At 42.7% G+C, this 24,026-nt stretch overlaps 3 protein-coding genes across 5 annotated transcripts; 1 reads left to right on the top strand and 2 right to left on the bottom strand.

The window, feature by feature from the left end:
* Positions 1 to 8,260: 8,260 nt before the first annotated feature.
* Positions 8,261 to 13,994, bottom strand: rpn1 (ribophorin I). The gene is made up of 10 exons (XM_046384507.1): positions 13,626 to 13,994; positions 12,834 to 12,898; positions 12,090 to 12,396; positions 11,790 to 11,999; positions 11,510 to 11,702; positions 11,148 to 11,247; positions 10,934 to 11,072; positions 10,154 to 10,273; positions 9,325 to 9,570; positions 8,261 to 9,246 (listed from the first exon to the last, which is right to left on the bottom strand). Exons 1-10 carry the CDS (start codon positions 13,863 to 13,865, stop codon positions 9,064 to 9,066), a joined length of 1,803 nt encoding a protein of 600 aa, XP_046240463.1. The 5' UTR covers positions 13,866 to 13,994; the 3' UTR covers positions 8,261 to 9,063.
* A 1,939-nt stretch (positions 13,995 to 15,933) lies between these two features.
* On the top strand, positions 15,934 to 21,079 carry rab7a (RAB7a, member RAS oncogene family). Of its 2 annotated transcripts, none has more exons than XM_046384519.1 (6): positions 15,934 to 16,296; positions 17,683 to 17,745; positions 17,941 to 18,067; positions 18,744 to 18,962; positions 19,137 to 19,265; positions 19,396 to 21,079. In XM_046384519.1, the coding sequence occupies exons 2-6, from the start codon at positions 17,693 to 17,695 to the stop codon at positions 19,489 to 19,491; spliced, it is 624 nt and encodes a 207-aa protein (XP_046240475.1). In that variant the 5' UTR covers positions 15,934 to 16,296; positions 17,683 to 17,692; the 3' UTR covers positions 19,492 to 21,079. The 2 variants fall into 2 exon arrangements, with proteins under 2 accessions (XP_046240475.1, XP_046240476.1); XM_046384520.1 differs by having other exon boundaries at positions 15,934 to 16,300.
* Positions 19,967 to 24,007, bottom strand: hmces (5-hydroxymethylcytosine binding, ES cell specific). Of its 2 annotated transcripts, none has more exons than XM_046384516.1 (7): positions 23,873 to 24,007; positions 22,977 to 23,192; positions 22,602 to 22,745; positions 22,318 to 22,488; positions 21,841 to 21,989; positions 21,570 to 21,762; positions 19,967 to 21,456 (listed from the first exon to the last, which is right to left on the bottom strand). In XM_046384516.1, exons 2-7 carry the CDS (start codon positions 23,163 to 23,165, stop codon positions 21,277 to 21,279), a joined length of 1,026 nt encoding a protein of 341 aa, XP_046240472.1. In that variant the 5' UTR covers positions 23,166 to 23,192; positions 23,873 to 24,007; the 3' UTR covers positions 19,967 to 21,276. The 2 variants fall into 2 exon arrangements, with proteins under 2 accessions (XP_046240472.1, XP_046240471.1); XM_046384515.1 differs by lacking the exon at positions 23,873 to 24,007 and adding an exon at positions 23,324 to 23,476.
* Between the last annotated feature and the right edge of the window lie 19 nt (positions 24,008 to 24,026).

Raw genomic sequence — 24,026 nt, 5'->3', positions numbered from 1 at the left:
AACTGGCAGCAGCAGGCCTACCTGTACCCAAGAAGTGATCGATAACTTGCAGAAGGGTGTTATGATTTTTGTATCAAATACCCTATGTTTACCCCAGCTGCAAAGCCTTTCTGTTGGTGTTGGTTATCGGTGTAGGCCTACAAGCTAAAAGTGGTGACACTGGGGCGCTTTTAACGCATAATATTCACTTCTCTGGGCAGTAAAATAATAAATAAACTAACTAATTGTATTTTGTTGAGGACTCCCTGGGGTTTTTCAGTGACCAGTGGGTGTTCCTGATATACACTCGTCCAAGATGCAAGATAATACACGCACATTCATTGTGAAGCAGTTTGGAAAGTAAGATTTAAACGACCAACAGTGCAGTTTGTGGCAAACAGAAAGTGGCGGTGGCGGTGGGGGAGTTGATCAGCAAACAGCACTATAGACTGCACCTGGTTTATAATATCTGTTAGCCTATACGCTTGATTTATTTTGTCAAATTCGTGTAAGACTGGCAGCCTTGGTACTAATTGACTTAAAGAGACTCACCCCCCTCCCCCCCAAGTCCTCCTCCGCCCCCTGCACTAAATGCCTTAAAGAAGTAAAATACGGTCCCCTCCCTCGTTTTTTGTGCTTTATATCCCACACAGTAACAACAACTTTGTAAAACATGCAAAGCCCCTGAAATCTCTTGCACGCGAGCGGGGCTCGTGCGCAGCGCAGGAGCCAGGCAGGTGCAAGGGGCGCGAGGAGCTCTGCAACTCGGAGCTCGTGCTCCCCAGAGTGCACACGCTCACAAAAAGAAGAGAAAGAAAAGAGAAGATTTAAAAAAAAAAGAAAAGAAAAGAAAGAGAAATCCGACTGAATTATTAACATTTGTTTCAATGTTTGAAATCACCAGAGCAAAGATGTGAGAGCTCTAAATACCCCAGTCTGGACCCTAACGCACGTCCACAGAAATACAGTTTTGTTCAGTATGAATGACTGATGTAAGTGTTGTGTGACTTCTCAGTGTATTCTGACTGCTGAAGCCCACAAGTGGAAGCTTCATGAGATGAAAAATCTCTCTTTTTAAAGTTTGTCAAGTTAGCCCATGTTGTTGTTGTCTTGTCAAAGAAATGTATTCTTTGAAAAGCAGCATTATTAGTTTGGCATTTGATCAAATATATGAGGTCTATTTTTAGTTCCAGCACGTAGGCTGGTGTGCACTCTTAATGAAATAATTAGGCTATGCAAACAATAAATTTGAGTCGACATTTATGCCTTTTTAAAAGTGGTTGTTAATCAGAATCTAGTGGAGAATCAGGACAATCGATCTTTGCGATCCGTCTTACAACATTCAGTCAGTCAGGCTAAAAGCAAATGGTCCAATCAATAAATGAAATTTAAAGAAATGTTGCATCAACAATTTTATGTAACTACCAAATTTGGTCTATTTTTGCTAATGTTGTTGTGTGTTGTTGTTAAAAATAGGTGGATTTTCTCTGTCAGTTAATCAAATTCACTGTAGTGTATCTCAATGTTATATTTAAGTCTACTTGTTCTTGTTTTGTTAATCAATTTTCTGCATGTTCTGCACGAGACCCCGTGTGTGTGTGTGTGTGTGTGTGTGTGTGTGTGCACGGTCTTCTTCAGTGACGATATTAGGATATATGCACACTGCATTAGATGGCAGGGCCCTTTTCCTTCTGATTATTACCAGGGGTAATATTTCATCGGCACCATGCAATCTTTGTTCTCTGTGAAGATAATAAATGGCCTAATCGTTATCAGCAAACTGCTGGGGGTGTCAGCACAGACCGAGGCTGGAAGCGGGGTCCAAAGTGCTGCTGAATAAATTGGTGTTCCTTATCTCTCACTCCCAGATTATCGCCGCCTTTTCAAACTTGCACAACAAATACATTCAGTGCATCTAATGCATCATTTGTAGGGGGGTGGGGGGGTCTCGCAGGTTGATAGAGACAGATAGGCGCAGGGAATGAGGAATATTTACACGTTACGCGCTGCAGCGGTGCTGCTGCATTAGAGGCAGTTTATTGGCCAGACTACACAGACTTAACATATCAATACGAGCTAAATTGAACATACATCACTGTGATATGATGCCTGTTAGTCCCATTACAGACTTTGGATGTAGGCCTGTGGCCTCTACTAAATTTACACCACCCTTTGGAAATTCATGTAGCCTTTGTTGTATGAATACGGCTCATTTTGAATTTATTTAAAATACGACAAGGTTGTCACACATTTACAAATGTAGAAAATTTACAGTTGATGGAGATTTACATTTTTAGGTAGGCTATGTTGTTGTTTTTTTGTTTGTTTGTTTTTAATAACAGCAGAAAATACAGATAACGCGATTAGCTCTAAGGTTTCTAACCAGCCTTTTGTACCTGTGAGGGTGATTCCCTCCTAAACACATCGAAACACGGTCGCATCATCTTCAGTCTCACAGCAGACTGAGCCGCTTGATTTGACTTTGTCTGGTCGGTGGGCCTGCTTCTCTCGGCTGCAGGCCTGTGTTATGATTTAAATAAACTGCAGTGGCATTTCGTTAACACCCTGCGTTTGGTATCACTTAGGACTCACCTCCTACATTTTTAATTGACGTCCGGCGAGTGGAGTTTAATTGAATGAATAACTCAGCCGAGCACGGCCCGCTCGTTCACTTTCCTCATGGCTGACCTTCCCCTTCTGTGTTCAAAATTGAATTCATAATTTCTGAAAGCAAATAATGCTGCAGACCAAACGTGGCAGGAATAAAATGGTTGTACGTCCATAATGCAGTACTTATGGGTGACAGTTGTGACAAAAAGAGAACAATTTCCAATACACACACACTCTTTCTCTCTCTCTCTCTCTCTCCCAACCCTTTTAATACCGTGGCATCTCCACCGGCCCCGGTGCTCTGATGGTCTCCTAGACAACTGAGATAACGCTGCAGCAGTTTTCCATATCGGACCCGGAGTCTATTATAGCTCGGGATTAGCTCTCTTTCCGAAAAGGTCATACACAAAGTCACTAGTCCTGCTTTTTTTCCTCCCCATGTGGCCTCTGCGTAAAGGCACACTTATAAACATGCATGTGCCATTTCATTTGATGTCATTATACTAATGGCACTGCGCATTTTCCTGCGCTGAAAAAAACTAGTAATATAAATGAGAGGCTCCTGAGGAGATACAAGACCCGAGTATCCACAGCGCTGAGGCTTCACACTGCGGGAGGGACGCAGTCGAGTCACGCAGGAGGAGCAAATCTTCTGTTATGTAGCGACCCCTGGCGAGCAGAAAGATGCAGTAGCACTACAAGAGTTCACCTCTGTGTGTGTGTGTGTTTGTATGTATACATTTATTTGCGTAGATGATTCTGAGGGACAGTGAAAGTAAGAAATTGTAATAATCCAGCAGCCCAGAGAGGGAGGACGCCTATCACACAGCTGGAATGTTCCAGCTGGGATTCCCGGTGGCTGGACAGGAAGGTAGAGGAGCCCTGACAGGAAGTGTGTTCTCATGGAGGGCCAGCATTGAGGAGTGAGAGAGAGAGAGAAAGAGAGAGAGAGAGAGAGGGTTATGTTTCCTGTTGGCTCTCTCCATGCTTCACTTATTCTGCTGGGGCCCCCCCTTCTTTCTTGGTTCACTTCACACCCAACACAAGTACATACGAGTATGCAAATACTTTTTACCAGCATCCACCTGTGCTCACTGTTCAATTTATAGGAATGCTATTAGAGGACAGTGGCAAGCCAAGAAAATAGATGATGTGTTCAAGCTAGGACTGCGTCACAGGATGCAGATGTCACCACATGAAGTGAAACTTCCTGCCCATCAAAGCAGTCAGTGCCAATTTAATGGACTCGTATTCAGCAGCCCACAACAGAAAGCGAGTGCATGGAAATAAGGGAAGAAGGCAGAGGAGAGAGAGCAAGTGGGGAGGGAGATTGTAGGTAGAGATGTGATGGAGCGATATGTGGATTGCAAGAGGAAAAATCTCTTTGTCTCTCCTGAGCTCAGTGGACAATCAAAGTTTCCTATCAGCTCTGGAGTAGGGGAAATTGGCTGCCCTGGGAAGGAGAGGGCCACTCTCACAGCCAATGGGAAGTGCCCCTGTCACTCTAATCAGGTCCGATAGAGAAAGTAGGAAACGTGTGTCTGTGTCTGTGCACACGCTCAGACAGGAGTGCTTTTTAACAGAGAGCAGCTTTGTTTCACTCGCCTTCATGTGATCCGAGATGATACAAAGTCTGAAGTCATGTCAGACCTTCATCTGCTGCTTATCCTCTGCACCGTGGGACATATACGAGCCACACGGGTGCATTTTTTGGCAAAACTTGCCCTGAGAGGCATGACCATCAGTGCTTTGATGGAGCGCCATGTGGCAGAGATCAGTGGGTCTTAGTGGGAGCTGTGGACAGTTGCACACAAGGGCGGCAAGGGAAGAGGATTACTGTCTCATATAGATACAAATCCATACAGAGAGGGAGGTTGACATCAATATGCACGGTTATAGGCAGAGCACAGAGGCTTTGAGCGAAAAGTGTACGTGATGTAAATATCTGCATGAGAGGAGTACGACCCAGGACTTTGATGCTGGCCCTTTTTTGTGCCATCCATCTTTCCTGCTCTCCCTCTGTTCCCGCCTCCTCCATGCCAGACAAGAATGTGTCTCTCTGCACCCGGGGCCCAATCCTCTGTTTGAAGTCCCATCTCCATCTTTTGCGCATTCTACACCGTCCTTCCCTTCCTCCATCTGTCTGTGTGTCTGACCGTCTTATCTGTCGGGCCGCGCTCCTCCCCGCCTCCTGCAGCTGCAGTGAGGGCCACAGACACCTTCATTGTCCTCCTCTTCCTCGCCCTCACGCTTCTGCACCCGGCCAGATCACAGCTGCCACCTGCACAGGACGCAGGGCAGCGGGACCTTACCTGCTTTCATCCATCCCTCACCTCACCCTTCAGAGCCTCTCATCCCCTCATCCCGACGCCCTGTCACTGAGGAATGGCCGGAGCAGAGGGCCAGGGCAGAGCGGGACACAAGAGCGTCTTTTGTGTGGACGTGTGTTTTAAGCAGAGCCAGAGGGAATCAGCTCAGGTGACGTGTGTTTGAGGGCGAGTTTTGAGTTTAGATTCGAGTCGTATTTCTTCTTTTCGATGACATCCTTTTATGGCCGGGTAGCAGGATTGACTGACCTGAATGAATGTCTGTCGTGAGGAACATGGACCCGAGTGTGTGCGCGTGCATAATAACATGCTGACAGTGAGGGTGGTGGCTCTGTCTCAGTGATTTATGAGAGTGTGCTGTGAAGGGTCTTCTGAGCAGGATATTGTTCTCTGACTGGTGACTTCTAACTCTCTTTGTGTGTGTGTGTGTGTGTGTGTGTGTGTGTGTGTGTGTGTATTTGAGAGTGAGAAAGATTAAGAGGGAGAGTACTGCAGGTGAGCCCTCAATGTAATCAATCACCACCTTGTCACAAAACCCAGCGCTTGTGGATTACCTTTCAACTGATACCTAGTTTGACTACAATTTTTTTTTTTTGCATATTCATTATTTTTCTGGCAGATAAAGAAAGAACACACTCTGCATCTTCACTAGGAAAGGAAGATAATAATCAACTTCATGCCTTGGGGGGGTGGGGTGGGTATGACAGCTCAACCACATGGCCCAACCAGTCCAGCACCCTGCACAAACCCCCTCATCCACCTCAAACACACACTCTCACACACACGGTTTGCCACATCAGGATACAGTGCTGCACATGAATTCCGGTTTAAACAGTATTCTGCCTGGCTTACGCCAACAGATAAACCGCAGTTCTTCTGCGACCGGTAATCACATCCTGGGCCAGAGGACAGGGCTGGAACTGAAAAGACTGAAGGGCCAATCAGTCAAACACTGATACCACACAAGACAATGATATAACAGCCATCTGTGGAGGCAAAAGCATCAGCAAAGCAAAGTGTGACGACATAAGCCTTAATGTCCAGCCATGTTCGGATGATTCCCCTTCACGAAGCAGCTCCAGCAGTAAGATACTCGCTAAAACAGTCGTTCTAGCATTAAATTCAAGGACTCCATGAAACTGAAGGGTACAAATGTTATGATTTTCCTCATGATCTAATCCTGTGTTTATCTAACCTTTAAGAATTACAAGTACACTGAAGAAACACAACTAACATTGAAAAAGTTCTTTGCCGAAAGAGTAAGACACAAATGATGATCACACGATTAATCATGTCCGCGCTTTGAGAATGAATAACCAAACATTTTTATTAAATTCCCAGAAGCAGACTTTTTGACCGCAGATTTTGTAAGGACTGAAAAACAAAACAAAACAGCAAACTGTAGTGAGTGCACTCCAGCTAGTCAGAGTTTCTTGTGATCGAGTAATTAACACTGATGCTCCGACATCTTTGTTATTGAGGGTTTGGTTCACGTGATTAATAAGACAGTAACATAATTAGAAAATTAGAAATCAGAAATATACACCAGATAAACTGATCCAACTAAAAGCTGACTGGCGTAGCCTGTCATAGCAGCAGTAACTGTCATGTCTGCAGTCTGACTCAGGTGGAGACTGATTTTCAGTCATTAAACATCCTTTACATCACATATTTAAATATATCTGAGTAAAAATTTATTTATTAAACATTTATTAAATCAACTCAAATGGACAAGAGAGCTGAAGAAATAATAAGAACATGTTATTTGTGTTTTCCAAACACAAATCCTTTTAGGTTTTATGTAAAGGCTGTGACAGTGATTATAACCAGAGCAAAAAGTTACATATGTAAGATTTTACAAATTGTTTAACTGTAACACACAAAAATCCCTCACGCTTCAAACCCTTTTCTCTCAGTGCTGGTGTTTTTGTAGTTACTGCTGATCATTATTTTTAACCTTTAAAGTGACTTTATTTCTGTAATATTTTTTCAGATCTCAAGTAGCAATTAACACAAGAACCGAACAATCTGTATATTGACGATATGTAAAATATAAATAGAGAAAACGTACATTAAGGATGATTCTCCTAACACCTCTTTGGAAATTTATGTATTGCTTTGAGGTTATTAAGACCAATGTTAGACTATGCACTCGTACTTGTCTCAGAAAGCTGTGTGCTTTTATCAACTTATCAGATTTATGATTTATGATGTTCTCTTTTATTCACAAATTCTTTATGGATTTAGATGGTGACTGGGACAACAAATGGAGGATTTCACTTCTCCAGTCCAGCATTTCATATTTACAATTTAATAAATACAGGACCTGGTCCACAAATCCTGTTGTCATTTTCAAACTGCTGTGGTGTCGTCGTGAATCTCCATCACAGTGTTGATCGTGATGAATTCGGGTTCTCTGTTATTGTAAAGAATGTGTTTTCAAGGCCGATGATTCATTCTCTAAAACCTCTCAAATCCACAAATTTTAAATGAGTTTTCAGTCCCCAAAGGACTCCTTCCATCACGTCAGTCCAACATTCAGACTCGCAGACTGATAGCATCGTCACTTGTGGCGAGCAGACGTGAGCTCAGTGGTTTGGTGTTGAGGTGGACGTGTGCTTTGCTTTGCTGTGAGAATGAGACTCGGCGGCTCTTCGAACTCTCCCTGCTCCAATTCTCCGCTCAAGTCCAAACACACTAACAAAAATGCCATTGTGTGGCCTTTCACCAGCACCGAGCATCGGCGCTAACAGACATTGTCTTTGCTTTTCCCCCTGCTGTGTATTTTCAGAATGATTATTGTATGGTACATACAATATGTTAACATTATCATTGTGAAGGGAAGGGGGCCTGTTATTATGGAGCAGGAAATGACCTGCCAGGACCCCTGGTGACCTCAGAGGGAAAGCGATGACCTCAGTCTGACCCTCATGTTTGTCCTGGGCTCTGACTGCGATTGAGGCAGGTTGGCTGCTCTGCTCACTGGGGAGGAGAGGGAGATAGGTGGGGTTACTCTGAAACAAATGCAACAATGTGCTGGAAATACCCTCTGAGGTGCCAGTTTTAAAATGGGGCCCAGTCAGAGTGAAAATGTAGCTAATTTTTATTTTGGGATGTTAGAATGACACACTTTTATTTGTATGTCAGCAGAGTATTTAACAGTAAAGCAATGCAGCACAGTTTTGGTAAAGAGAAAAAAAAGCCTGCATGATGGTTAAGTGGTTGTTCTTGACACAATTGCGCCCTCTTCTGTTTAACCACGGGTACTGTGCCCCCTTAACACCAGTGAAAACCAGAAAAAGAACTCCATCATTCATCTTAATAATGTAAAATGAGAGGCTAAATGACGAGTTTCTCAAAACTTTATTTCAAATTTGACAGCTTTCCATATCATTGCCCATTTCACCAACATCTGTGTCCCATCTCCCATGTCTTTTCCCACATACAACCCAATCTCATGTATTCTCTAATCTCATGGTCAAAAACAAAAACCAAAAAAAAAAAATTTACAAAAGAAATAAAAACAAGTCATACAAAATGTAGAAAATATGACTGAACAGCAAGGAAGAGTTGGGATGACACACAATGAGAGCTTCAAATTTGTTCAAATACAAGCGTCAGTCAGGGGCGACTAGAAAAAAGTTTTAAGTGCAAAAGAGACAAGATTGGAAAAGACTATCACCTTTATATTCAAGACATGGACAATTCAGAATATGTGAGTGAAGACATGAGACCGAAAACAGTTGGGCCTTTCAGCTATTCGTCTAAAAACAAAACAAAACAAAAAATCCCATAACCGTACTGCGGGATAGAAAGTCCAGATTTGAACATGAAAATGAAGTGTCAAAATCTGAGTCTGTCAAAAACAGACAAACAAAAAAGCCAAAAGTTATGACGTAGCCGTTGGAGAGCCGAGCACACGGTGACCTGGAGTTTATCACAAGGCACCAGATAAACCCATCACTACCATAACATGAGACGTTAACAGTCCATGTCTGGGTTCAACAGTGGCAAAAAGGTGTAAGCATTTATGTCAAGTTTATTCAAATCTCATACATACAAATTGTTGGTTGTATGTTGTAGCGGGGGAGGTGTGTGTGTGTGTGTGTGTGTGTGTGTTTCTGTGTGAAGGTGTGGCAGGAGTAGCTCAGAGGGCATCCAGCAGACTGTCGATGCGGCTGACGAGCTCCTGTCTCTTGCCGGTCAGGGTCTTCTCGCTCTCGATGTAAGCCTCCTTCTTCACCTTACCCGCCACCAGCCGCTCCGCCTCCTGACAGGAGCGACACACCAGCTCCTTCACCTGGCCGTCCAGCTTCTGCACCTCTCCAACCTGAGAGCACAGACACGGAGCAGTGAGCCTCACTTGTCCATCCAGGTTAGTTACAGACGCTTCGAAGGTATCACTCACCTTATCAGCCAAGTCGGAGCCCTCGGCTTTGAGGCGAGCCTGCAGTGAGCTAATCTCATTGGTGAGAGTGCGGTGGTCGGCCTCCAGAGTCTTCCGGCCGCTGTTGAGCGCCCCGGTGTCGCGGGACTGCTTGTAACGGTTCACCACCTCGTCCATGTGTCGGTACAGACCCAGACGCTTGTTGACCAGAGTCAGCACCTGTTCAGTGATGGAGGCCACCTTCATACGCACTTCAGCCGCAGGGTCCTGAAAGAACAGAAGAAAGTCGGAAAAGCAGATTTAAAAACACAAGAACTAAAAGAAGCGAGAAATATGCAGAATATCTGTCAAAAGAGGGAAGAGTAGGGATAAATGAAACCTGAGGGGTATACCAAAAAGTTTGACATATCCAGGCTTTCTTTGCTTGAGCTGGCTCAACAAATTCTAAAACCCCAGCTAGGGACGAATGGTATCCTGAATGTGGTTGTTTTTGTGCTCCTGCAATTTCACTGCTTTGTTCGGTAACATTATGAAGTAAGACTCAGCAACTTTGCAAACAAATCTCAACTGAGAATCGCTAACAGAGAATTATGACAGGAAAGGAATTTGTGAAAAGTCAACATTTTTTTATTTAGTAGATCTTAATCCAAAACTCTGAACATAACATCCTGTGGACCAGGTTAGGCGTGCAGCATTGAGTTACCATGTCGATCTAGCCCAGTTAAAAGAGCCACCTTCACGACATTAAAAACCTCGGCTTTAAGATCAACATACCTCACTAACTCATTAATACCACTTTGAAGTACATCCCCTCGGCTCCCTTTGTACAAACACGTGAATTTTCTCATACCTTTGTGATGGCAAAGTCCAGCCGGACATAAATGATGACAGTGAAGAAGAGGATGTAGAAGGCTCCTACAACCAAGAGAGGCTCCTGCAGCATCAGGATCTTATTAAAGTTATAATGAACCTGGTAAGCACAAAAGAGATTTATTAATTCAGATTTCAATACAATTTCACAGCTTAATAAATTCACACAAACATGAAGTGAGTCTACTCAGTAAATCCAGTGGCCACTGCAGTACTGTGAGTAGTAAAATGAAAAACTGAGCTGGTCAATGATTCAAATATGAGGTATTGCATGATTTACTCTGTATTAATAATGTAATCTAATACCTTGTTTTGACTGTTGATGCTGTGAGGATCTAATACTGTGAAAAATGTATTATGAAAGTACACTACAGCCATACAAATATTCATTACACGAATAGCATTAAATGTCTAACTCCCTGCTAGCAGCCCTTAAAGACCTTGATATCCATTAGAGCCCAGGGACACTAAAACACACGGATAATTTGGATACAAAGAGGCTTTACTGATGGTCTCGTTCGTCGAAGCAAATTTTCCAAGTTACCTAAAACCTCCTCAAATCTGGAACAAGAACTGATGAAAAAGACCTGCTCTTGTTTTTACTTAGCAAAGTTTTACAGATAACTCAGTAAACTTTATCTACAGCTTTGCGGGTTATCTGGCTCCAACATATCTGGGCAGGTTAATAACCCTGTCGGGATAATAGCTACATGTTAGGTTAGTTAAAGCGACCTGAAAATATACCAATAAATCATCTTACCACAACATCCTGAATGTGATGCTCCACCAGGTTGTTCTTGGTGGCGACCAGCACTGGTCGGCCAAAGGTATCCAGATATGTGTAGTGCAGCTGGTTTGGCATGCGATCAATTTTGTAAGGTGTATCCACATGGATGTTTCTGATAGGACGTGACAGGGAAAATATGTGAAATAAACATCAAGTACTACAAAACCATCTGCTTGCAAACACTAACCTGGCTCCCTCTGGAAGGATGATTTTCACAGTGAGGAAGTCAATGACCTGGTCATCATACACATGGTCAACTAGCCTCATCTTCAGTGCATACTGGTCACCTAGGTGATGAAATAATGTGAAATGTTAGCAACAAACGCTGTGATTCAGCGATTAGGAAGGACGTGTCCCAACAGGAAGCCCGGAATCACATCCTGAGGACAGTGAGGAACTGCCTTGCTGAGGTGTCCCTGTGGTGACGCACTGGTTTTGTCTCAATTATTCACTTTGATCCGTCCTCTCAGTTTGGCTTGGGCCTTCAGATCATGGATAGGAATCAAAGTTTCCTGTTGGGTTAGCTTGTCTTGAAAGAGATCAACTCACCCAGCGTGTAAAGGTACTCGTAACTGGGCAGATTGTAACCGATGATGTAATGGGTCTTCCAGCCTCCAAACAAGGGGAAGCGAGGCCTGATCTCCACCTCCACTGAGTCATCCAGAACCTGCAGATGGGAGGTGGAGATGTTGCCGATCTCGTCCCTGTAGTAGACATCCTGGGCCGAGGCAGGGAGGATAGTCTGAGGAGAAAGCATATATAATTACTATCATCACCTTAACAGTAGGAAAATAAGTCAGAGGAGAGTGGCTTGTGTTAAATGCAACACCTTGAAGGATTTGACAGATGAGATGCCGCTGTCTGACTGACGCTGATAATCATAACGTGAAAATGGCCCCTTCAGGGTGGCTCCTGTGTGCCTCAAGTCGATGGTCTCTTCCACAGCAATGTTTCCCCAGTGAGAGACCTCAATGGTCCGAGTGATGCTGCTGATGGTGAGGAAGGGTGTGTTGTTTTCGTAATGGATCTTCATTGTATCCTGGACATCATAGGACACACAAAAAAATAACATTTCAGCAACTTTCTTGCAGCTTAACTCGAAGCTCTTCCAATCAGGTCAGAGATATACCTCACTGAATGGAGCCACATCACGGAAGGGTCCGTACTCAATGATTTCATCGTTTTTGCTGGGGTTGCCCAGCTTGGTGTAGCTTTCCACAGTCTTGGAGGCCAAGCGGACACGTGTGGTCTGGCTGCGGGTGGGGTATGGGGAGTAGAGGTAGTGGTTCCCTTGAAAGACCACCAGTTGGCGCTCGGCCTGGGTGATTTGTGTGGGGAAGGGCTTCAGGACGTGGCTAAAAGTCATCTCCACCTTCGCTTTCAGCTGAGCACCAGCTGCTAGACTGGAGGGCAGCTGTACTTTGTAGAACTGCCCACTGTATGGAGACATGGCAGAGAGAAGATGAGCTGTAATATAATCTTAATAATCTGGTTTTCAGGAATTCGCTTCTGAATTCTTGGAAAGAATTCTTGTAACTTAAAAACAAAAAAATGGCCTAAATATTTATTGAAAACCAACAATAACAACAATAATCAACCACATTTGTTGTTAGTCACTGGACATACAGAAATCAGTTTGGCATGAAGGTTTGTGTTGTGAAAGTTTGATTGCTAGATTAGGGAACTGTGGGACAATATCAGTTCTGTCATGGATGCTTCTCAGTCACATTTGAGTCAATCCACTCAGTTATGAACCACCATAATAAAAACACTGATCCAAATGCACCAATTCTGCAAAGCTTTTCCACCAGTTTACGTGTTTACACAGCCTGAGAATCCCATTAGATGACAATGAAACAGTTGGATCTCTTACCTGTGGCCCGAAATCGTTGTCTGCTGGAGTTCAAGTGTGCCATCTTCCTCCTCATCACCCTTCACCTGTGGAATTATGGTGGTTTAAACAAACTTTCTTTGGAATAAAAGAAACACACAATACATTCAAAACACAGGACAAGTGACAGATGTGTAAGGTATAATAGTTCCTTGAATAAACCATGCATAGCTTAATATTCTACCTAAAATCAGAGCATCGATACAGGTTTGATTCATAGCAGAAGGGGCAGGCCTGCGCAGTCATACACGGAAGTGAGCTGCCCAGCGCATACGTGTCATTCAGCCACTGACAGAGCGTGCAGCGCTGCGGAAGTTAACATCATGATACCGATATCCTTAGCAACTCACAAAGAACTGATCTAATATAAGTTGAGCCGTTCGATGCAGTTCTGCTTTGAGCAAATACGCTGACGCTAATACCTTGCACTGAGCAGTACATATCTTCAAATAGTAACTACCGTTGGGTAAATGTGGCCGTTTGACTTCCCAGCTTGCAGAGCTCGCTGCCCGCAGGAACACACTGAATCACACCACACAACTAACCCTAGCTTCATGCATGCAGCGAAGACACTATCGCATCATATGGTAGCATGCCATGAACCCGTGGACTATTGCTGTTGTCAGTTTCGCACAGAAAAGTACAATAATTGGAAACAGCATAGCCAAGATATGTGTAGCCTAAGTTACTATGGACTGGCTAACAGGCTTAAGCTAGCTAGCCGGGTCAGGCGGAGGTGTTGGCATTGTTTCATTCATTTAATGTTTCACCCACCGAAGCTCCAATATATGCCAGATGCGGGGCCAGCTCAGCCTCTACTGCTAATATGAAGCTCTGGACGGCAGAGTGTCCCTGGTTGGACAGCACGATCTCCGCGGTGATCTTGGCCAGATGAGTGCCCAAGTCCACTGTCCTCTTCACCTCTTCGTTTACCAAACCGTCCGCTGAAACCTCCGAACTCATAGCAGCCAGAAGGAGGAGGCAAGCGGTCAGAAGTGGCGACTTTCGAGTCATGGTTAAAGAAATTAAAAAGCTGAAATACCGGGTTAAGAGTAAAAAGACAGAGGGAAATGTAGAGCAGCAAAGAAAGGCCGCCGCGCCGCTCTACATCAGAAAGGATGACGCTTCATTCCGTCCGACGTGATGGCGTCACGGCGCGCTCTTTACAACGCGCTGCACGTCTGAAGTGAGCGATTGTAAAATCTACCTAAAACATATAATCAATCGTTTACATTTACCGCGGTTTTTCAAGCTGTTGGCTAAAACGTTTTAATTGTGCACATTGGTCCTTTTCGGATCGTCTGACCATGAAGTGTATGTGATAGTGACTTTTCCTGGCCGTGTCAGTCTATGTGGCATTTAGCAGACCTCTGACGCTGTAAATTTTATGTGCCCTTTTTTTGTTAACAGACAAGCCGACATGGAGGAGTAAGGATAGCGTTTTAAAAATAAAATGAACAAAAACTGAACATCTAAAGATCACTTTAGAACATCTAAAGGCCCCTGGCAGTCCTGTTTGCCTTTTAAACATACAAGTCAATCCATATTATGCTGTAGCTAAATGGGTTTCATAGTCAGTTGACAGTTGGACAAGTAACGGTAGCCTAGTTAGAAAGTAAGATGCTTTATAGATAAATGTCTTTGTCAAAGTCATGTTTGACAGTCAGTCTATTAGGATCCAGCTCATGGACAGTGTGGTGTTTATGACTTCAGTCCCACATTAATCAGCTGTCCTCTGCTGCACATTGAATTTTGAGAATGGCATTAACCCATAACAATGAGACTTGGGAATGGTTACAGGTATTTCTGAAAAGGGGAGTACAAAACAAAGTTTTTTTAGGTGGTGGATTTGCATTTTATTTCTAGCAAAAGAAAGTACAAATAAAACTTGTGCGTGGTATGTGATTTAAAAGACTTGGTATTAGAATACAGTCTAGCTACAAGGGGCATGAATAGAGTCTAAGTCACAATATAATGTAGAGCACTGGATTAAAAAAGTCCAGACACCTTAATGTAAACAGAGACAGAGTTACATAGAAACTGAATGACATGAAAGACAGCAGCATGCAGTAAATTAAGAAAAATTATCTTTTGTCAGTCAAACATGAAGAACAACATCAAAGTCATCATTGCATTTGCCACATTGGTCATCATCAAACACACAGATAATATAGTAAGCTAGTAAGTAACGTAGAAACTCATTATTACACCGGGAAGTCCGGCACCCAGGCAATCTACACTGGTTAGAAAGCAGTGCGGACTTGGTGAGTGTCTGTAATGTAAAGAAAAGAAACCATCTCTGGATGTAAAACCACAGTGGCCTACATGGGGTGTGAATTAAAACCCAACAAATGGGCCATGGGAAGTCAAGACCCTAGCTGGGCAGCACCACTAGTAGACAGCACAAATAGCAGATATCAGAATATCCTGAGATTGTGCAACACAACTCATAAGAATGTACACTTTAATGTACAATTTATTTCCATTGAATGGAGGATTTATTGTGCATCAGATGATCAGTGGCTGTAAAAGTCTGAAGTGAAGGACAGCAACCCAGGCACACCCCAGCCTCTCTATTCTGGCCAATCATACAAGCCTTATTTCATTTGTAGTGGTGTAGATGAAAGTATCTGTAACCCAACACACTTTGCTTTGTATTCTGTATACCCTTTCATAAATAGTTGCAACTGTTATCCAAGACAACATATAGCAATATATCATTTATGTATGGAAAGCATATAGTTTAATTCTCATCTTGTAGTTTTCTGTTGTTCTCCACCACAACAACAGAGTTATTGGGTGTCCTCAATAAGGGCAAGTCTACTGAATCTGTCTTTGTTGTTTGTTTTTATTAGAGAAAATGTGATGATCAGATTCATAGCTTTTTATTTCTAAATTGGTGCAGTATTATTGTCAGTGGAGCAGTAATTCTGATGTTTGAATTGTGAGCCATATGGTCTGTGTACTGAATGCTGTATGACCATAATCTCCTAGATACATTTTATTAAATCTGTGTTAAATTGTTGAGAAATTTGTGTTGTGACAGGAACCAGGCGTGTCCGGCACGTGACGTCAGTGCTCACCGACAGAGCTTGTTTTGGAGGAAGTGAACAGAGCTCGGCTAGCAGCTAGCATATTAGCTTGACAGGAAAAGCAAGCGTCAACGGGAACAAGGCGAAACAGACCATTGTACCAAATCGCTCTTGTTACGCGAAGGGAGATATACATCGACTATAGCAGTATTGAGTTTTAGAAGAAGAGTTAGCTGCAAGGCTAGCTGTCGGAGACTAATCAGCTGTCGACGCTCTAAACGTGTTGTTTTCTTACGGCAGACATTTGTAGGAGCTGTTAGCCTGTTAGCTAGCCTACGCGTTAGCTAACGCTTCCAACTGAGGCGGAGGAAAAGTCCACTTTTGACATTTCTTATTGCAGAATCATCACCCAGGTTGGTGTGTAGTGACTTTCGTTATTGTTTTTTTTTTTACTAACAATATACGTTAACAGTACAGCTGTCGTTAGCTAAGTTTCTCTTGTTAATAAACCGTGCTTAGCTAACTAAACGTTAGCTTAAATTAAGAATTGTCACTGATGTAGCATTTGATAGTGGACACGGTATGTTAAACGTCTGTTTTTAACGTTAGTTGTTTTGAAAAGGCTCTCTGTTTAATAATGATACTGTTGCATTTTTTTGCCAAGCCAACTAACGCTTGTTCTCCAAATGTAGTAGATGTTTATTCTACTTTGCTCTTCCCTTGCGAGAGTGTGATGTGTCTCTGTGACGGCCAGGACCCTCTGCGACTCTGTTTATACAAAAGAAATATTTACACGAAGATAGCTCGACAGGTGTATCATAACTATGGGTTTTGCCGGTACATGTCTGGAATCCAACTAGGTTACAGCATTCACTGTGCTAATCACGCTTGCCAAGTCATGGTTCCGTTAGTCCTGTGTTTTAAAACCATGTGATCAGTCCCTGACACAGTGTCATGGGGTGCAGATTATGAGAGCCGCGCCGATAGTTCTCTTTAAGAAAAGCACCGATATGGATTCAGGCCGTGACTTTTCGGTCATGCAAGTGACTGTAGCCATGAAGTGATGTGATGATTAAACCTATGACATTTACGACACTTATGACACACTATTCGAAGTCTAACTCGAATGAAAGTATTTCTTTGAAGCCCATCGGTAATAGAATTTGGACTTTGGTCATTACAGCTGTAAAAGTTGGTTTATTATTACAAAGTACACTCAGCTAGGATCAGAGCAGACACAAAGATGAGAAAGTTTGATGAGCCATGAATTTTAGTATATAAACACAACTTCAGTTTCGCTCAGTTTGTGAACAATAGATATGTGATTAACACAATTCATGGTTCCGTTCAGTACATTTCGGAGCAGCTGGGTGTGTTCCAGTTTTGTTTTCAGTTGTTGTTTTTTTCCATTGAATTTTTTTTTTTCAGCAGTATAAATATCACAGATAAATAAAACAACTGGCTGTCGGGAGGAAAAAATAGTTGACGTTATTTCAACTCATGCATTGTTCAGCATATTTTAGTTAAATGATGTGGTGAATGGCTAATGTAATCAGTTGTATGCAGAGCTTCATGGTACAAATGCAGTGCAGCACATTGTTTTACTGCAGTTACTGTTTTTCTATGTGAAGTGAAGGAAACTTAAATACAGGAGATATTGAACTTTGAGACACTGTGACCCTTGTCTTTAAATGAAACTTGTTAAAAGGGTCATCACTTGTTCACAGCTGGATCCATCGCTGGTCTGCTTCTACTAGGAATTTTCTTCTCCCATATAATTTACTTTGTTGTCTTTATAGCTGTGGAACAATGACGTCAAGGAAGAAAGTACTACTCAAAGTTATCATCCTCGGAGACTCTGGGTGAGTGCCCAATGCTAGAAAAAAACAAAACACTTAATTAGGGCATTGAATCTAGTTGATAATACGCTTGCTCAAAGACAGTATGCAACTTTTTTGTGCTTCACCAAACATTTCATCAAAGTGACCTTTTTCTGTTTCACATATCTCTGCACGTCATGTGCTCCAAATTTTGTCCTGTGTTTTCTTTTTTCCTAGAGTTGGCAAGACCTCACTGATGAACCAGTACGTGAATAAGAAGTTTAGTAACCAGTACAAAGCCACAATAGGTGCTGATTTCCTGACGAAAGAAGTCATGGTGGATGACAGACTTGTCACAATGCAGGTATGTTTGGAAATAACACGAGAATATCACATGGCCTCGTCTTGCAATGAAGAACATTTACCATAATGGAAACAATCTCATGATGCAATAAAAAGCTAATACATTCTTGTGATATTAAAAAAAACAACAACAACAAAAAACAATAGGTGTTTGATTCCACGTAACAGTGCGGTGACGCAGCCACTAAAACTGATTGCAGTCATTCCAGATGTTTCTTGCGGTTCCACTAGATTCCATTGTGCAGTTCTGAAGCATCCCACGAGCGCTCTGCTCCCCTGAGAACATGCTATTAGTCTGTGTTTGACAGCAGCTGCATCAGCCTGCACAGAGCAGAATGACAGATTTCTCAAAAACAGAACACCTTGTGCAGGCTCACCCCAAACAGGCCAAAAAAGAAAAGACGAGCAACGACACGTTATCTCTATACATATTTGTGTTAACATCAAAACGAACAAATACAAACAAAGCTCCTTTATTGTCATATAAGTTTTTTGTGTGGTACCAGACTTCACTTAATCTATCAGACAAATAGCGTAAACACATCAGGGAGATCTGGTTAACGTGATCCATGTAAATACTACAGTCAGACTATTACCTTAATCTCTTTATTTAGAGATTAGGAATCTGATTAGTTTGGGCATGTAAACACAGCCTGTAACTCCATTCTTTATCTCAGATCTGGGACACAGCAGGACAGGAGAGGTTCCAGTCCTTAGGCGTGGCGTTCTACCGCGGAGCAGACTGCTGCGTCCTGGTGTTTGATGTGACAGCACCCAACACCTTCAAGACTTTAGACAGCTGGAGGGATGAGTTCTTGATTCAGGCCAGCCCTCGAGACCCGGAGAATTTCCCTTTTGTGGTGTTGGGTAACAAGATTGACTTGGAGAACAGACAGGTGAGTGCAGATTATCACATTGTGCACCCCCCCCCCCCCCCCAAAATGTACAGTGGTGAGTTAATAACGTCTTCTTTCTGAGTAATGGAGCAGTTTTAAAATAAGCTTGGACTAAACAGTCATTCTCTTGGGTTTGATGTTTCTAAGTATAACATCAGCTCCTTCGTGTCACAGGTAACTACCAAGCGAGCGCAGGCTTGGTGTCAGAGCAAGAACAACATCCCATATTTCGAAACCAGCGCCAAGGAGGCGATCAATGTGGAGCAGGCCTTCCAGACTATTGCACGCAACGCCCTTAAACAGGTAACTGACTCCAACAAGAAACCCGAGTCTCTACTTTGACATTGAGAATTATGGATTTTCCATTATTGTTTCTGTGAAAGCTGGGAGATGTGGAACCAGGATCTCACTCGACCATACTGTCTGATTTCAGGAGACCGAAGTGGAGTTGTACAACGAGTTCCCCGAGCCGATAAAGCTGGACAGGAATGAGCGAGCCAAGCCGTCGGCGGAGACGTGCAGCTGCTGAGGACGCCGAAGATCTTCTGGGGGGCGTGTTGTCACCGCCCTCACTTACCCTGTCTTGCCTTGTCTATATATCCCCTTCCCCATAGCCCACTGTGTTAATCCCTGATGCCCAACATACAAGCAGCATCCCACTCATAGAGTATACTACTACTACAAACACAAACATGCTGCACTCACCTCCCGATGTATACAAAACACACATTTTCTATAAAATATGAGTCTCCTAGCCCAAAGAACACCTTGAGGAAACATTATGGAATTTACTTGTATGATGCTTATTACTTCCCTGTGTTTCCCTCATGTACTTTTTTCATGGTGGTGGTGGTTTGGGCTAATCTCATTTTCGGTTCCATGTATATTGCTGCTTTCACACCCAGTTTTGGTTGTAACTGTTTTTAGTTGGATACTTTACGTGGTAAATTGAAGCATTATCTCTATACATGTTTGTGTTAACAACTAAAGTTAGATAACTAATGTTTCTTTTTTTTTTTTTTTGTTTTTTTTTTTTAATCAAAGTTTCTTTAGCAGTGCTGGTTGTTTTTCTTACTTTCACAGCCCACCACTGCTGCATGAACAGAGGAAACACTGCTCCCCCCCATTTTACTCATTTGTGTTGTGGCTTCAATTTGTTTCACTCTTAAAAACACTTGTTATCATGGTTTCACTGTACCTCATGCGACCCTAACAAAAAAAAAAAAAAAACCAAAAAAAAAAACCTGATCTCTAAAGATGCAGTCAGACCTGAAGGATCGGAATATGTGAAGGTGCACGCGTATGTTAATATGTAGTCGGCTGATTTTTCAATAATTGGCACAGAAATGAAAATTCACTTTGATGATTGGTCCATCAGACAAGCATGTACAGATCGTTTTTTGGGTGGACGCTTTCCTGTCATGTACGATAATGAAAGACGTGTTCAGACATCTCATTTCGGAGTCACAATAAATGCAGTTGTAGTTCAGGTTGAGGACATCGTGTGAATCCAGACTTGACTCCTTGATTTAAATGCTGTCCCTAATGCCGTATTTGCTGTACCTGATTTGGGGAAACTGAGGTTCCTCTTGTAATCGGTTATTCTTGGTACATTTGACGTGGGAATTAACCAAATCAAGATGGCATGTCATTCTACTTGATAGTCCTGGAGAAATTTTTCTCAAGTATAAATATCATTCATAACTGAGTACTATTAGTTAGTACGTTTCTTTTTACTGTCAACTATCGCAACACTTTGTATATTTGCAAACTTCTCAGTCATTGTGTGGGGGACGGCAAAAAGCTGTGCTGTAAATCTCCATATCTGGCTCTGCCAGTTGCTCGTGTTGGCAAACAGTTTAAGTGCTTGACATTTCTTTAAACCGATCAGACCTTTAACTGTCTGTTCATATTATGTTAAAACTCTGAAATGCATTGTAGGTTACAAGATAGCATACATAATGTAACTTTGAACAAAGAAAAAAAAATGTGGGGGGAAAGTATTGGCATTCATCATTATTATATTATTAATATGATAAATGCATAGCATCTACATTGTTTCAAAATGTCTTTGCGTTTCAAGTAATAAGGGTAATAAAATTCTTGAATAAAGCAAACTGTTTATTTCTGACATTTATTGGTAGCATTTTCAGATGAAGTATCTTTGTGGCACACTTTCTATTGCATTTAAAAGTTACTAATGCAAGACAAAAAAAACCCAACGGAACATAAATCTGTGTCATGCCTGTCCAAACAGTAAAGTGGTTTAATAATGCCAAAATGGTCTTTTAAACACAACAGAGTTTCTATATCTTCATTTGGTTCTTTGTTTCTTATTGGCTCCGTTAAGCCACTGCTGAAGTGATCCTTTTGGCTTGCGCTGAGCCTTTCCTTCTTCTTCTTTCTCACATTTGTTGGGCTCCTTCCTCTTCACAGGTGTGCCGCTCATCAGCCAGCTCTTCATCATCTTATTACTGGCTGTGGGCTTGGGCTCCTAGAATTCAAGGATAAGATTTATCAGCTTAACTAGTTCTATTTGCCTGACAAATGCCAATATATCTACATTTTGCAACCACAGAGAGATGAATACCACACTGAAACTGGTACCTTTTTGCCGTTAAGGTCCACCGGCTGAAGGCACTCTGAATAGTTATTGCGCGAGTTGTTTACTAGTGAAGAGACGGGATGAAAAGTCAAAATGTCTTTGGACTGGAGCAGTTTCAAGGCACCTGGAGACTTCACCTCCCCAAAATCAAGCCATCTTCTCACTTCATCCTCTCCATCCAGGATTGCTGGCATCCTAAAACATACCCATACAGTAATGCAGGACTTCATACAGACACAAATGAAAAATAAGTGCTTTTGTTGCTATCCTTACCTATCATGGATGCTTTGCAGGTTAGGGGAAGCGTTCACAGTGATTACGCTGTATGAGTAGAGGGGTTCCCCACCATCTGGAGGTGTCCAGCAGTCAAACAGTCCAGCCATAGTCAGCAGCCTCCATCCAGTCCACTCACCTTCTCCTCGCTGGCCAACACAGCATAAAGCAGAGGGGCATGGCTACAGTAGCTTTACAAGATTTTATGAAATAATGTGACACATGTTATTGGTGTGGTTTCAATATTTACTACTACTTAGCCTGCCACTAACTTCAAAACTAAAGTGAGTCTGTCTGTTGCATGAAAATTTGAATGCCAAAGAACCACCTGGTGGACACATGCACTTTTTTTTTTTGCCTCAGCTCCTATCCCACACAGGATATTTGCATGAGTGGTAATTTCCATCACAGCTGCATTCTCTCTACTAAAACACATGTTTACGGTGCTTATGATGTCATAGAAAACCCAACACGAACCTCTCTTAAGTCAGGGGAGGCCTCTGCTGGAGAGCACAGTGTTTTCTCCTGGCTGGGACCCTGAGTCTGAGGGAAGTATATGAAGAAAGGCTGCTTGCCCTTGTCCTGCCTCTTCCACTCATAAAAACCATCAGCCAGGACGACACAACGCTGTCCTTTAATCATAGCATCCTTAAAGGAGACAACAAAATGATTAGATATTCTTTTGGACACCTGGCACAGAGACCAAGACATAAAAGGAGAAAGATGTACAGTAGATCAGCAGTGCCTCAAAGTATATGCACCTTGTAAGATTTCTTCTGTAATATATTCTCACTGCGGCAGTTGCTGGTGCTGTAATGCATCTTGCTCGGGTCATTTTCTTTGAACCAGGAAGGTACAAGACCCCAACGCATCGAGGCCAGCACACGTTCATCCACAGGAGCATCCTGCAGACATACAGTCAGACAGACACTGCAACATGAGCACGTACACTACACAACGCTAACCAGTGCAACGACGCTGCAGTTCACACTACCGTTTGTGGTTTACAATGCTCCGTCATGTTGAAACTACAAATGTGTTTACGATTTGTCTGCGGTTCATTCGTTTAGCTCACGGCCAGTTGCGTTGTTGCACTCAATTGTACTGTACGTGCAGAGTTGCACAGGTGTTCTTACCTCATCAAAATGCCTCTGGGACAGCAGGACCGGACTCATAGACTGGGGGCTCTTGTTGTAAGAGGGTCGGTATTTGTCAGCATCTCCATCCCTCCAGCGGGGTTGTCTTCGCCGACCTTTTCGGTTTCTGTAGGAGCAGGCCCGGCGCAGTTCGTCAGGAGCAAGAGTACACGCAGTTCGTCCACACATTTTACTTCTCGGAACTTCTTAAGCCACCTGAGAAAAAGATTTCACAATGGTTAAGCTAGATAGCGTTAACACTTCCAGAGTGCTAGCATGGTAGCTCAAGTTAATTTCAGCACACAAAACGTTTCCTTTAGCTACCGAGAAAACAATGCTCGACTTGCCTGATTTCAGATGTTATGACATAACAGTGTAGCGTGTATAATTATGACTGCCCATAAGCTTACGCTGCTAATCGTCTGAATGTGGAACGGGGATTCGCCTGGGCATAAACTGAGGCGCGAGTGCACACGTGACAGTTTGACGTACACCGGCCCCTCCTCCCCGAGTATTTTTTCCCCCCTAGTCTGTCTCTTATTGGCTAGTGTTGGTTGCCCGAGGAGAGAAATTGTATTGGAGTTAGCCAATCAGAGGCAGAGTAGGGCTAATATGTCTTCACCATCCTGGGAAAAAAAAATACCCGGATATAGGTGCACTCTGAGCCGTTATGGCGGCAAAACATAGGGAAATAATCAAAATGCAAACATTGAACATAGTCAAATATTTCACAAGAGGTAACAAGCAAATGGTCATTTCAGTCTTCAATGCCCCATTAAAGTAGCAAATAACACAACGTACAGTTAAATTCTCATATTCAAAAACAAAAGAGGAAAAAAGTAGCTTTCAAGCAGAATTTAACTTGAGGTGTCCAAAGGTATATGCAGTATACATACCGGTTAACGTAAGTATAGCACAGATTAACGTGAGGATATTCTTCATAAAGAGTCGAAAGCTTCCATGGCCGCAGAGGTAATTTGACAGGGAAAACAAACTGTATAGATTGTGGTAATAGTATATCAAAATAAACAATGCCGCGGTTTTAAGGTA

This window comes from Scatophagus argus, chromosome 3 (genome assembly GCF_020382885.2).
Source record: "Scatophagus argus isolate fScaArg1 chromosome 3, fScaArg1.pri, whole genome shotgun sequence".
In the NCBI taxonomy this organism is placed as follows: Eukaryota; Metazoa; Chordata; class Actinopteri; family Scatophagidae; genus Scatophagus; species Scatophagus argus.
This window is presented reverse-complemented; position numbering and strand designations above follow the sequence as displayed.